The sequence below is a fragment of the Sus scrofa genome, chromosome X, assembly GCF_054392235.1.
Source record: "Sus scrofa isolate SSC_HxYL_T2T_F1_AM1 chromosome X, Sscrofa_HxYL_maternal_Yorkshire_Landrace_v2.0, whole genome shotgun sequence".
NCBI lineage: Eukaryota > Metazoa > Chordata > Mammalia > Artiodactyla > Suidae > Sus > Sus scrofa.
In genome coordinates this window covers 108,855,102-108,870,546 of record NC_139401.1, presented here as the reverse complement: position 1 = coordinate 108,870,546, position 15,445 = coordinate 108,855,102, and the positions used below count along the sequence as shown (strand labels likewise).

At 39.8% G+C, this 15,445-nt stretch overlaps 1 protein-coding gene across 6 annotated transcripts in view; it reads left to right on the top strand.

The window, feature by feature from the left end:
• The window catches only part of LAMP2 (lysosomal associated membrane protein 2), a 42,318-nt gene that overhangs the window by 20,749 nt on the left and 6,124 nt on the right, over positions 1 to 15,445 (top strand). For 2 of the 6 annotated variants that reach the window (XM_085006112.1, NM_001244255.1), the window contains 3 exon segments: positions 1,526 to 1,648; positions 3,834 to 3,897; positions 4,287 to 4,451. In XM_085006112.1, coding sequence (XP_084862238.1) covers positions 1,526 to 1,648; positions 3,834 to 3,897; positions 4,287 to 4,451 — 352 coding nt within the window. 6 annotated transcript variants of the gene reach the window in all.

Genomic DNA, 15,445 nt, shown 5'->3' with positions numbered 1-15,445 from the left:
CTGTCTTTTTAGGGCCACACCTGCGGCATATGGAGGTTCCCAGGCTAGGGGTCAAACAGGAGCTGTAGCCGCCGGCCTACACCACAGCCACAGCAGTGAGGGATCCAAGCCGCGTCTGTGACCTACACCACAGCGCACGGCAACACCAGATCCTTAACCCACTGAGCGAGGCCAGGGACCGAACCCACATTCTCATGGATATTCTTCAGGTTCTTAACCCACTGAGCCACAGCAGGAATTTCTAGTTGCCTGTTTTTATCAATACATTCTTTCTATATCTCCTTTCAGATGTAATGGGTCTAACCTTCAGCCTAAGAGTTGTGTTATTAGGATGATGCAGTTTTTTGTATTTTTTTTTTGTCTTTTTGTCTTTTTGCCATTTCTTGGGCTGCTCTTGCGGCATGTGGCAGTTCCCAGGCTAGGGGTCGAATCGGAGCTGTAGCTGCCAGCCTACGCCAGAGCCACAGCAACTCGGGATCTGAGCTGTGTCTGTGACCTACACCACAGCTCACGGCAATGCCAGATCGTTAACCCACTGAGCAAGGCCAGGGACCGAACCCGCAACCTCATGGTTCTTAGTCGGATTCGTTAACCACTGCGCCATGACGGGAACTCCAGGATGATGCAGTTTTGAATAGAGATTAGATGTTGACTTTGTACCTGTGTCCTCATGGATGCTAGTCAGATTCTTTTCCGCTGAGCCATGACGGGAACTCCTTGGCCATCAGTTTAAAGGACTCTTTGGAGTTTAGATTCTGTTTGCCATCAGTAGGTCAGAATGCGAACAGTTGTTCTTTATTTCAGTTAGTGTAAGATATAACTCCTTCACACTTTTGTCTGAACCACACTGTAGGTGTGGAACAGTGCAGCTGTTTCTCCAGCTATTTGATGACTGGTGTAGGCAGACAGGTAAAGAGTACATGACGGAGGGAGTTCCCGTCCTGGCACAGTGGAAACGAATCCGACTAGGAACCATGAGGCTGTGGGTTCGATCCCTGGCCTTGCTCAGTAGATTAAGGATCCGGCGTTGCTGTGTCTGTGGCTTAGGCCGGCAGCTGTAGCCCCGATTCGACCCCCAGCCTGGGAATCTCCATATGCTGTGGGTGTGGCCCTAAAAAGACAAAAAGACCAAAAAAAAAAAAAGGAGTACAAGAGGGCACCTCTGGTTGCAATGCTCCACTGAGGCTACAGAGGGCGTTCCAGCAAACATATCCCATTTCCATAAAACTGCAACTTCAGCTAGACAGATAGCTTTTGTGCTCCACAAAAAATGTGTTTTCATTTGGCTCATTATTTGAGGAAGCTTCCTTCTTGTTTTCCTTTTTTTTTTTTTTAAAAAGTCTTCTGAGTCATAGCTTGAGAGCCTGTGCCAACTTTGCTTGAAAGTAAGATGTCATAAACTTAAGTACTCACATCCAGAAAATGATTTTTTTGTTCACCATAACTTGGTCTTATTAGAGTATAAGGTTTTGCTACAGATTTTTATGGTTCATCCGTACCTTTCTCTCCTCCTCTTCCCCTAAAGGTTGCCTCAGTTATTAATATCAATCCCAACACAACCAACGCCACTGGCAGCTGCCATAGTAAAACTGCTCTACTCAGGCTGAGCGGCAGTAACATCAAATATCTTGACTTCGTCTTTGCTGTGGTGAGTAACAGATTTCTCTAAAATTAGGTTCATTCTCTTAGAAACACATCTGAAGGTCTGGAGAGGTATGTGCTGTGTGTTTGTGCTGTGTGTTTGTGTTTCTATTTTCCATTTCAACACCACTATAAAGTGTAGTCCATTGATTTCTGTTGATCCCTCAGGATGATCTTGATGTTCTGTGGGCTGGACTCTTATATTCATATTCACCAAAAGCAGTTACTCTGCTTAGGGTAGGAGCAAGAATTTACCTACCTCCAAAAAATAATCCAATCTCTCCATATAGATGTAGGTAATAATAAAGTCTATTTAGAAGAATACAAGGTATTCTTCTCTATTATTGGTTAGAAAACTCTCATGTTTGTCTGTTTTAGGCATTTTTGAGGCTATACAATTTTTTTTTGAGGCTATACGATTTGTAATAGTACCAGCAATAGTGATAGCTAACATTTATTGAGTGCTTGCTATGTACAAGGCTCTGTGTAAGTACTTGACATGCATTAAGTCAGGATAGTTTATAATGGCAGCATTTGGGGTTTTGTTTTTCATGCTCGTTTTAAGGACTGAACCCCAAAGAGAAATTTCCAGGTTAAGCATGAATGTTCTACTTCTAGCTAGCATGAATTAATCTTTTTTTCCTTTCTTTTTATTTTTTATTTTATGGTTGCATTCATGGTTTATGGAAGTTTCCAGGCCAGGGACTGAATCTGAGTTGTAGCTGACCTACACCTCAGCTGTGGCAATACTGGATCCTTAACCTGCTGTACCACAGCGGAAGCTCCAGTCATTGGGAAATCTTGATTTCCACCTGCAAGACTTTTTTTTTTTTTTTGCCTTTTTGTGGCCCTACATGTGGCATATGGTTCCCAGGCTAGGGGTTGAATCAGAGCTGCAGTCACTGGCCTACGCCACAGCCACAGCCACAGCAATACCAGATCCTTAACCCACTGAGCAAGGCCATGGATCAAATCTGGGTCCTCATGCATGCTAGTCTGATTAGTTTCTGCATAGCCATGACAGGAACTCCAGAAGCAAGACTTTTTTTTGTCTTTTTTTGGGGGGGGGTGGGCTGCACTCGTGGTATATGGAGGTTCCCAGGCTAGGGGTTGAATCGGAGCTACAGCTGCTGGCCTACACCACAGCCACAGCAACGCCAGATCTGAGCCACGTCTGCAACCTCCCCCACAGCTCACGACAACACCGGATCCTTAACCCACTGAGCAAGGCCAGGGATCGAACCCACAACCTCATGGTTCCTAGTCAGATTCGTTTCCGTTGCATTGCAACGGGAACTCCAGCAAGACTTTTTTTGAAGAGTGAGTGTGAGAGTGTGTGTGTGTGTGTAACACATGTTACAGTAAATGGGAATGGGGAAGAGGGGCTAGCTAGCAATGAGGGAAAATGTTGAACTAGGAATAGTTCTCAAACTTAAGAGTTATTATATGAGGGGATAAAAAGCAGTTTTGCTTTTAAATATTACTCTCTCTAGGAATGGGGAAACATTCTCAACATTTGATATATAAAAAGTTAGGTATGTCTTTGTTTCATGTCTAAACTTAATATCTTGAGTCGGAAGCCTTTTTTCTCTCTGGAGTATATGTCAAGATTATATATATTGAGGATTATACTTTTGAAAAGTTATAAAAATCTTCCTTTTCCCCAGCATGGAGATAATTCTTCTGTTATAGTACATGTGTGACCAGTGAATTACTATTAAAAGTGTCTGGGAGTTCCCTCAGTGGGTTAAGGATCCAGTGTTGTCACTCCTGTGGCTCGGGTCGCTGCTATGGCTTAAGTTTGATCCCTGGCCTGGGAACTTCTGCATGCCGAGGATGTGGCCCCAAAACCCCCCCAAAACAAACAAAAAGGTTGTTGTGATCTAGGCTAGAGGTGGTGAGGGCTCAGAAAGTGACAGGAGGAGCAGAATGGAGAGTGAATTGTTAAGTGTCTACGAGCCATATGAGTACACCTCTGGTGCAAAAATTGGAAGCAAAATGCAGAGGAAAAGGGTTAGGGTCACATTTTGATCTCCCTTTACCTAGTTGCAGTTTATTCTACTAGCCCTGGTCTAATCCATGGTTTTTATCTTCTGGGTAATAGTATTAGCTCGCTTTCCTTTGGTAGATATTAACCATACTGTAGACAGCTGTGCTGTGTTGATTTTAACTGGAAGCTCTTTTTCACACAGAAAAACGACAACCGATTCTATCTGAAGGAGGTGAATGTCAGCGTGTATTTGGTTAATGGTTCTGGTAAGCAAAACGTTGGCCTTGGGGAAAAGAGTATGGGTTGCACTGAAGGAATAGAAACTGTAATCTCTTGTGACCAAATAGTGCCTTATTTAATGGAGAGAAGATTCTATGTGAAAATTGTACTTAAAAACAGTAACTTAGAACTATCGTGTTCAATATTTGCAGTATCCCGTATTGTCAAAGCACGGTAGATAATAGGGATGTGACTGAGTTTTGGGCTATAGAAACATCCATAGAAAGATAGGGAACCAGTGATCTTAACAAGGGCTTTTTTTGTGGGTACAGCCTATACCCCAAGCTCCCATATTTCACAGAAAAATCCTGAGGACTGTCCCATTTTTTATGTTGACAGGATAAGAATGTACTAACCTTTTTTTTCCCCTTTAAAGTTTTCAGCATTGCGAATAACAATCTCAGCTACTGGGATGCCCCCCTGGGAAGTTCTTATATGTGTAACAAAGAGCAGACTGTTTCAGTGTCTGGAGCATTTCAGATAAATACCTTTAATCTAAGAGTTCAGCCCTTCAGTGTGATGGAAGGAAAGTATTCAACAGGTAAGAATCAAGCAAGTTTTGTTAATAATTTATGTTCTTAGGTTGACTAGCTAGGTAGCTTATCCTTTGAGTCATAGAAACTTGAGAAGTGAAATGGAGAAATATGACTTCACCTCTCGACTCTGTTGTAGAGTCTTGAGCAAGTTGTGTATCTGGCTCATCATTTTGCTCAGACTTTTTTGTGTGTGTGGTCTGAAAACCATTTGCAACAAAGTTCTTAAAGCCAAAAACTGATAGGAGGAGTTCCTGTTGTGGTGCAGGGGAAATGAATCCGACTAGTATCCATGAGGACGCAGGTTCGATCCCTGGCCTCACTCAGTAGATTAAGGATCCGGCATTGCTGTGAGCTGTGGAGTAGGCTGGCGGCTGCAGCTCCAATTTGACCCCTAGCCTGAAAACCTCCATATGCTGTGAGTGCAGCCCTAAAAAGCAAAAAAATAAAAATAAAAAAATAAAAACTGGTAGAAGCTTTAACTGAGCTTTACTTAAGATGTAGAGACTCCTCCGCAGGTTTTAGTTTGTGGGAAGGATGGCACTTGAGGGCAGCAGTTTTTGAACATCTGCCTCTGCCTTCTTGGGGCCATCTTCTCGCTGAAGACATTTTCCTACCCAAATTAGAGCAGTTTGGTCTCACTTTGTTAAGACCAAAAGTGGCGGTAGGAAAGCCTCCGCTATCGTGACCTGTGTTTTGGCCAGCCAGAATGATCTGGAGAGGTTTAAAAGCATGTGCCAATGTGAGTGAGGCTTTTTAGAAGGTCTACTCAGGGCTAATGGTGGTATTTATCAGATTTTTAGTGGAACCTTTGTGAAGAGCTCATTACCGTGTGTTTATACCAATATGAGAGATGCATTGGACATTACAAGATTAAAATTTACATGAAGAGGAAAAAAAGTACATAAAATTCCTTAATTGACTTGTCCTTTAAAACTGGTTACTTACAATTGAGCGGAGGCATTCTAGTCATCCACATCCTTTTTAACAGTCAATTCCTTCTAGGGTTTAGAAAGAAATGTGGAAGATGTGTTTAAAAGTGAATATGCTGTGAGCTGTTCAGTGGTTTTGCAGTAGGGCTGAATACCTAGCCTGACTTGGCTAGGCCAAAATAAATTGAGCTCGTCACCCTACCATTCTTGTGATTAAAGAGGTTAATCACAATTTAAAAATACTTGCAAGAATTCATTTTCCCTTTTGTCAGTTTCGCTTGTGTACTTCAATTATTTTGGTGCCATAATGATTTGACTTTTAAGTCTTTATCTAGCTCCCCTACATTATTGCCCTCATTTTGGGTCCAGATTTGTGTTTAGAATTTGAAATCATTTTCCCTGTAAAATCAGCTCAAGCCTGTTTATCTAGTCAGCTGTAATAGAGACGAGCTGTGTTTTTTCTCTAATTTGAAACTTTGGCTTTTATGTACGTAGGATTTAAAAATGTCTCTCAAAGGCGTATGTATACAACATTTAGAACTGATAATGAATGCATAATCTATTTGTGGAGCTAGGTTCTTGACTGTGGGTACCTATAAATGCAACACACTGGTACTACTTCACTGTATAGGAGGAGGAAATAGACTTTCAGTAAGGTAAGAGTGTTGATTGGATTTTGCTGAATCAGACTACGCTCTAGAAATCGAAAAAAAGAGCCCCTGTGGGCTGCCAGCCCTGACCAGATTGATAAGTGTAGTAAACACACTGGAATTAGTAAGAGGTCCCAGTTTCTTGACTTTTGCAGCCACTAAAAGCATATACGCAGAGTCAGGCATCTCTACTTTTTTCCTGTAAAGGCTTACACGGTAAATGTTTCAAGTTTGGAGGCCATATGGTCTCTGTCACAACAGCTCTGCTGTTGTAGCATGAAAACAGCCATAGGCAATAAACGAATGTGGCTATGTTCCAATAAGATTTTATTTGTGGATGCTGAAACTTGAATTTCATGTAATTCTCCTGAGTCACAAAATCATCTTCTTTTGTTTTTTTCCAATCATTTAAAATTATTTGGCCAGATTTGGCTCACAGGCTGTATAATTTGCCCGATCTCCACTCTAAATTAGAGGAATCCAGAGCCAGCAGAGCTATTCTAATCCCATGATAAACCCTCCTGATCTGCTCCGTTTCCCAAAAGACATTCATTCTACCACTGAGAGTCTAATCTGACTGTGCAGAAATCTGGCTAGATTAGCTCTCTTCCTTTCTGATAACACAAGTACTCCTATTTTGGAGAAGCACTTGAGATGTAAACAAAGAAACAGATACACATGTATATGGTTTACTCATGAATGTAAATAAGTATATATTCATATATACGACTGTCTCTTTACAAAGACATACACGCGTGAAGGGACAAATAAGATTTAGGATTTTAATTTTAGAACAACTCATAATTTTATTAAAATTTTTTTATTATAGTTGATTTACAGTGTTGTGTCAAACAACAATCCATAATTTTATGTAGCTTTATCGTTGAAATATACGTGTCTTAATTACTTAAAGTTGATCTTATAAGCATTTCTGACTTTTTAATCAACATCTTTTACTTTTGGACACCATTTAAAAGTTATACTCATTATTTGTTACACACTTTTTCTCACCCACAGCCCAAGAGTGTTCGCTGGATGATGACACCATTCTAATACCAATTATAGTTGGTGCTGGTCTTTCAGGCTTGATTATCGTTATAGTGATTGCTTACCTAATTGGCAGAAGAAAAAGTTATGCTGGATATCAGACTCTGTAACACTCATCCACACGTGACTCTGTTACAAAACAATAAAGCAAGTACAAGTTCCAACATGTAATACCCTTCAATTTAAGGTATATAGAGTTGCAGTTCTGATCTTAGAAGAGGTTGTATGGGGGATTTCAAACTTAAATAGATAAAAAAATACCCCTGAAACTATAAACTTCCAATTAGTCACATGATTTTGGTTTTCCCAACTAAGGAATTTAAAACTGTTATTTCTATACCAAGAAACACATGCAAAATCATGTTGATTTTAGATTCTATTTTATTGTCTTGAATTAGTATTGCAGTGTTCTCACTTTAGATCTTCTGATTACAAATAAACAGTTTAGGAGAAAGAGTTTTTAAAAACGAGACTTTTTTCCCTCTGCACGTGTGTTGTCAAATTGAGACAACACATCCTACAGTGGATTTGTACTTGCTCCCTTTGCATTTTTTGGTGATTTTGTTTGCAGGTTAACTTAGCTGCTTTGGCATTGCTGCATATTTGACTATGAGAGATATGCCAGTAGTTTTGAACAGGGTCTCATAGTACTATGTTCTTAGCAATGAATGCTTTTCTGATGCCTTTTGAATACATTTGTATTTAACGTGGCTGTAGTGACAAAAGCTTTTTCAATTTTAGAATAGGTGTTAATCTTTTTTTAAAAGAAACCCTGGATAATTTCAATCTTTTAAATTGCAAGCCACAAGACTATTACAACTGGGCATTTCAATCCATTTTCTAGATGCTTTAGAGCTAATTGCTAGGCAGTGCCAATTTGGGGCATTATTAGTCCTTTGTACCTGTAAACTGGCCTCTACATGCAGTGCTAAAATTAGCCTTCTAGCATTCTTGCTGGTAGTGGATTGTTTTATTCTTTTCCTTAAAGAAGAAATGCCAGTATGTCCTAGAACCTAGATAAAGAAGTGCACTTAAACTTATAATTTGCATCTAATCCAAAAGTCTTGGTCTTTTCTTGGTTCATGAAAAAGCTGTTCTTCGTTTCCAGCTTGCATTGATTGCTGTAACATTTACTAATTTGGCTTTCACATTTATATAGTTCTATACTAATCAAAACTTACATTATTGTTCGTTATAGTAGAGTCTTTAATTCATGTGCTTTGTGTTCAGTCTTGTGCTTTAGGGAGATGCACCAATTGTCCATTTACCCTGCCTGCATCACCTAATGTTTATGTGAGAAAGCAAAACATTTCGGCTTGATAGTTAACACATCAAGTATTTCTTGCTGCTTCTAGGATGTCTTTTTTGTTTTTGTTTTTTTGTATTGGGATGGCTGAGTAAATATTAATTTTCAGCCATATATGGGAGAAAATTGTTAATTTGCAGCCATAGATGGAAGAATCCTTGTTTCACGGGGGTGGGCACCCCTCTTTCACTATGTGCACACCCCTCTTTCACTAGAAAATGAGATATCTGTGTTCCAAAATATTATTTATGTTGTATTAATTTGGTAGTCTAGCAATACACGGAGGCAATTGCATGTTAGCTTGTGTATGTCTATAACTACCTTTCGAGTTACATTGGCATGATAAATACTTTGTCCCGCTTGAATTTGCTCTCTGTTTAGAGTAGCCTGAAAAATCTTACTGGCTCAGAATCAGATTCCTGACTAGCCCCTCTCTTAAAGCTACGTCGAGCTGCATTGCCAGCTTAAGGCACTTTGTAAAGGCTAAAGATAAATCTGACTTTAAGAAATTATTTTTTATTTAAATAATGTTTTAGTGTAAGGTTATTAACCTTATAAGAATGCTTACAAGAATGTGAGCCTTAGATATTTCTCATGAGTCAAAGCAGCTTTTTAAAAAAATAAGAATTGGAAGCACAAATGGGTGGCACTGGCTTAACGCTGTTAATGTTTCTAAAAGTTTCTACATTTAGATTATATACCTTATCCATATTAAAATACCTCTAATGAGCACTGTTTTATAGAAAATCTGACTTAATCGAATATTTTTGTATTTTACATGGGCCAGTTTATATCCTATTATGTACGCTATTATTTCCTATAGCCACGTATTCTTTGTACCTTTTGTAGTTTTGTTTTACTGTGTTTACACCTTAATGGTCTAACACTCTATTTGGTTCTGAGTGTTTTTCATGTATTACCATTTGTATAAGGAAACTGGTCCATGAGTTTCCTGGTGGCTCAGCAGGTTAAGGATCCAGCATTTGTCACTGCTGTGGCCTGGGTTTGATTCCTGGCCTGGGAATTTCTGCATGCCTCAGGTGTGCCCGCCTCCCCAAAAAAAATTAACAAAAAAAAAAAAATTAAAAGAAACTGGTCCATGTAAATACTTTCCATGTTTTTTCTTCAAATGTTTAAACCACTAGTCGATGTATGGTATTTCTTTTTAGATATTTGCCTGTCCATTTGCTCAACATATTGCTTCTAAAACAAACAATAAAGATTCTTTTATTTCTTAAGGGAATTTGCTCACATTTTTTTCCTATTGGTTAAAGTCTAGATTTTATATACTACATAATGGCAATTTCTTCCAAAAGGAAAAATTTAAAGAAATACTTAGAAATAGAACTAAATTATTTCCACAATGCTCTATGTATTACTATTGGAAGAGCAATCCAATTATAGAGTAAGAATCAGGTCTTGGATGAGGTGTGTGTGTGTGTGTGTGTGTGTGTGTGTGTGTGTGTGTGAGAGAGAGAGAGAGAGAGAGAGAATCTGATGTGTAGCCAATTAGGGGACCAATAATCTAGAATATTTATTTCATAGTAAAAGTAACCAGGTGTGTTTGCACACATTTCTTTCTCTCAGAGCACCTTAAAAGGTTTGAGCCTTCCAATTCCCAGATAGCTTCCCAGTCCACTTTATACTATCACACACAAAAAATGAGCAGCCTGGCTAGTAACTTTCCTCTGGATTACTTAGTTAAGCCATGCAACTGCCAGTTACTTAATTATCACAGCTCCCAACTCTGTTAGCTACCATATGACTTTGGTCAAGCTACTACTCAACTGAGGTCTCTCAATTTATCTGGGGCCTGAGGGCTTTCAAGTCTTGTTACACATATTTCTTTGAGTGAGAGTTTTCATTTCAATGAAGAAAAATATACATTTGAGTACTTATAGAAGGAATCTGATAAGAAGCTACTTAGGAATTCTTATAGATTCACTTTTTTTCTCTTAAAATTATTGAAGCATTGTTGAGTTACACTGTTGTGTCAATTTCTGCTGTACATCAAAGTGATTCAGTTATATATTCTTTCTCATATTCTTTTCCATTATGGTTTATCACAAGATAATGAATATAGTTTCCTGTTCTATAGAGTAGGACCTCATCATTTATCCCTTCTGTATGTAATAGTTTGCATCTACTCACCCCAGACTCCCAGTCCTTTCCTCCCCATCCCCTCTTGGCAACCACAGGTCTGTGAAGGCTCAGATATCTTTAAGATTATAGCATTTTATTTCTGTTTATTTAGGTAGATAATGTTAAATTGTCTTGGGCTCTTGTGTCTCTCTCCTACCTTTCTCCTGATCTTTTACCCCAGGAGCTAACTTTCTGCATCAATAATTACCATATCTTCTTTTTGAAACTAGTATAGACATGTTTGAAAAATAGCATAGAGTAGCTTCAGTTATCTTTTCAGATTCATATAATATACTTCAAACAGTTTGACTATAGATCTTAAAAAGAATATGATAAATAAGATGTCATATATAAGAATGTGCTTTTTTTTTTTAATGGCCACACCCATGGCATATGGAAGTTCTTGGGCCAGGGTTCAAATCTAAGCTGCAGCTACGACCTGCGCCTCAGCTGCAGCAACAATGGATCCTTAACCCAGTGTGCCAGCCAGCGATGGAACCCCATGCCTCTGCCGCAACCCAAGCCACTGCAGTAAGATTTGTCACCCATATCGCCACAGTGGGAATTCCCAAAAATGAGCTTCCTTTTCTTTTTTAAATCGGAGGGTGTTTTTTTCTTTATTTTTTGATCACACCCATGGCATATGGAGCTCCTGGGAAAGGGATCAGATCCCAGCTGCAGTTGTGACCTATGTCACAGCTGCAGCAATGCCAGATTCTTAACCCACTGTGCTGGGCTGGGGATCGAACCTGCATCCCAGTGCTCTAGAGACGCTGCTGATCTCGTGCCACAGCAGGAACTCTGAATGTGCTTCTTAAGGCTAATTCTTCCAAAGAGAAATTTTGACAAGTTGATTTTGTAGAGTTCCTTTTGTGGCTCAGTGGTAAGGAACCTGACTAGTATCCATGAAGATATGGGTTCAATCCCTGGTCCCGCTCAGTGGGTTAAAGATCCAGTGTTGCTGTAAGCTGCGGTGTAGGTCGCAGATGCGGCTCGGGTCTGGCATTGTGGCTGTGTTGTAGGCCAGCAGCTATAGCTCTGCTTCAGCCCCTAGCCTGGGAACTTCCATGTGCCTCGGGTGTGGCCCTAAAAAGACAAAAAAAAAAAAAAAAAGATGTTTGATGTATATTTCATTATAAATGTATATCTTGGCTTTTCAAACTTCACACTTAAAATTATAGTTGGAAAATTTCTGAGCTAACAGAAAAATGACGATTAAGTGTTTTTTTTAAATCTACATGAACCTTTTTATTGAAATTTCAGTGGCTGTGAAAGTTTATCTTTAAAACTCTTCACTGGTTCTGTGACTGTTAAATTCTTCCACAAATAGACTTTTCCTTTTCCCAGAATTATTTTCAGTGTGGTCTCAAGTATACATTAGGCAAATAGATCAGGTCAAAATGACTTACAGAATGAAGTTTTCTTTTCTTCAGGATGTGGTCCTGTTAAAATGACTGTTTTTATCAAAATTTATTTCCGTTACCTAAAAAAATTTTTTTTTTTGGTCTTTTTGCCTTTTCTAGGGCCGCTCCCTCGGCATATGGAGGTCCCCAGGCTAGGGGTTGTATCAAAGCTGCAGCTGCCAGCCTACGCCAGAGCCACAGCAACATGGGATCCAAGCTGTGTCTGCGACCTACACCACAGCTCACAGCAACACCGGATCCTTAATCCACTGAGCAAGGCCAGGGATCGAACCTGCAACCTCATGGTTCCTAGTCAGATTTGTTAACCACTGCACCATGACGGGAACTCCCCTAAAGAATTTTTAAAGGTTGAATTCATAAAATCAAGTTATTATAAATTCTTTACATATTAATTGAGAGCATTTTAAGTAAATGACAACATCTAGAAAGATCTTCGTATTAGCAGAATTGCCTTTTTGATCTACTCTGGGAATATTGGTCTTATGTGAAAGCCTTATTGGCAGTATTTATGAAAGTCATTTCAGTACTAGGTCAAATACCCAATTTGGGGAAAAGAGGACTATGAATTCATTGCCAGAATAAGAAATTAATCTACTAATGAATTTTTTAAAAACCAAGTTATATTAAATGCAAGGCATAGTACTTTATAGTATATGTCACCTAATAGTTTATAAGCTGGGTGGTAATTTGGGAAATTAAAGGGAGGGCAGCTAACTGGGTACTCTTAATATCATATATTCACAAGTCACATCTGGCACACGCTACTCTCTGAATTTTTGACATAACCAAGAAGCAAGTAAAAAAGATCATTGAGCTGACAGCCAAAGTCAGTGTCATCAAATGCAATAGATTCTAGGATTGCGTCTTTTTTAAAAAATAAATTTTGGGGAGTTCCCGTCGTGGCACGGTGGTTAACGAATCCAACTAGGAACCATGAGGTTGCGGGTTCGGTCCCTGCCCTTGTTCAGTGGGTTAACGATCCGGCGTTGCCATGAGCTGTGGTGTAGGTTGCAGATGCAGCTCGGATCCCGCGTTGCTGTGGCTCTGGCGTAGGCCGGTGGCTACAGCTCCGATTCAACCCCTAGCCTGGGAACCTCCATATGCCATGGGAGCGGCCCAAGAAATAGCAACAACAACAAAAAGACCAAAAAAATAAATAAATAAAATAAATTTTGGAGTTCCCGTTGTGGCACAGTGGAAATGAATCCGACTAGGAACCATGAGGTTTCGGGTTCGATCCCTGGCCTCGATCAGTGGGTTAAGGATCTGGCATTGCCATGAGCTGTGGTGTAAGTCACAGACATGGCTCGGATCCCACATTGCTGTGGCTGTGGCATAGGGCCGGCAGGTACAGCTCCGATTCGACCCCTAGCCTGGGAACCTTCATGTGCCGCGGGTGTGGCCCTAAAATGACAAAAAAATTTTAAAAATTTAAAAAATTAAATTTTACCAGTGTGTAGTTGACTTAGAAAGTTGTGTTTAGGATTGCATCTTGTTCCCAGTTAATTGCCCCAGAGGATAGCAAAGGCTGGCACATTTCTTACACTGAAGCACAATCAGATTTGCCTTGCAGCTATTCATTTTTATTTTTGGCACAATTCTAAGAAGCTTAATTATCTGATTTATCAATCCCTGGTAAATTGCAGGCTAGGAGGAGAACTAGGGCAATAAGAGGCAAGGAAATAGAAAATAATGAGAAGTGGAATAGAAAATGACAAGCCTCCTCCTCACTCTGCAAACATATCTCCACTTTCCTTCTCTGGTCACACTCAAGTCTCTTCCGCCCTAAAGATATCCTTTCTTGACCCTCTGTCCCCCTTCTAACTACCTTTCTTTTGTCCTTTCTTCTAAACGTCTGTATGTTCCCCATCTCAAGTTCTTGATCTCCTAACCAGTCACTTCCCATTCGCTCCTAAACCTGCAACAATTTGACTCCTAACCCCCTCCCTCCATATTGCTAGATCCAAAGGACATTTCTCAGGTGTATTTTACACTATCCCCCACGCCAGTTGAAACTATTTCCTTCCCTGGCTTCTGTGGAACCATTTTTCAACCTGCCTTTCCTATTTTTCCCTGCTCCTTTTTTCTTCAAATATTGATGTCCCCAAGTGTTTTGTCTCAGGTCCCTTAGTCTGTCTGCCCTTGCTGAGAAATGTCTTTGTCCCTGGTTTGAACTATCACTTAGGTACATCAGCCACTTGGTTGGGACCTAGGTCTCTTAAACTCAGCAGAGCCAAAATGGAATGTCTCTCTCTTCCACATATTCCTCTCTCCATCCTCCCCCCACACAAATTTTTAAAATTAAAAAACTAACCCACAAACATAAATTCAAGCAAGACTGAAATACATGTATTCCTGTGAATGGTACCAGCATCTACATAATCACTCAGGCATGGGATTGGAAGCCATTCTGTTATCTCTTACCACACTCACTACCTCCATTTGGTCAATTCTGTCTTCTAATTGGATCTCCAATCTGTCCCTTCTGCATCTGCACTTCATTAACTGAGTTCAGACCATATTATTGGTCATCTGGCGTCTAGTAATAGAGTTGCTTCCTAACTTAATACCTCCAGTCTTCCATCTGCCATAACTTCTGAAACAAATATTCTGCTTAAGATTCTGCTGCATTTTTTTTTGGAGGGGGGGAGGTATCACTATAAGGCCAAACTTCCTGGGGCCTGTAGTGCCTTTGTGAGCTGGTCCTTGTACCCTTTTCCTGCCTCTTTTCCAAGATGACCTCTTAATCCACTCTTCGCTATGCTAACCTGCTTGCCTTTCACCCAAAGTGCTGTGTTCTCTTAACCCTCCATATTTTTGTCTCTGCTATTTTCTGTACCTGGAAAGCCCTTCACCCATTACCTGCATGGTTACTTCCTACTTATTCTTAAAAACTAAGCTCTAGTGTCACCTCTTTCAAACTATGTCTTGTGTAACAAGGCTGAGTTGAGTGTGCTTTGAAATAACTTCTATGACACTGTGTGTTGCCTGCCCCTATTATCACATATTTTGAAATTCTAATCGCTGATTGTCTCGACTCAAAGACTAGACCAAACATCTTGAGGCAGACGGTTACATAATCAGGGCTTTGTATCTTTTCCTATTACGAAATGACCCCATAATGCTGTGCATAGTTGCTCATTTGGTCCATTTCATTAATATTTACCAATCTGCAGTGTTCCGGGTACTGTGCTTCAACATCATAGCAATTGGCCTCTGAAAGCTCACAGCCTGATAGCAGGGCAAGACTAATTATATTTATCTATTATCTTCTGTTTAAGAAATCTGGGAAGTATGTGATTATTTTATACATCTTTCATCCAAAATGACTGCATTTTTTGAGTCACTTGAAAGCATATGATTTGGTTATTTGGAAAAATCACTTATGGAACGTCTCATTTTGCTGGTAGTGGCTGCCGACGACTTGTTGCCTTGGTGTAAAACACGAATTACGTGTATTGGAAAGTACTGTCATTGTAACTTAAAAAATTAACAGATTTG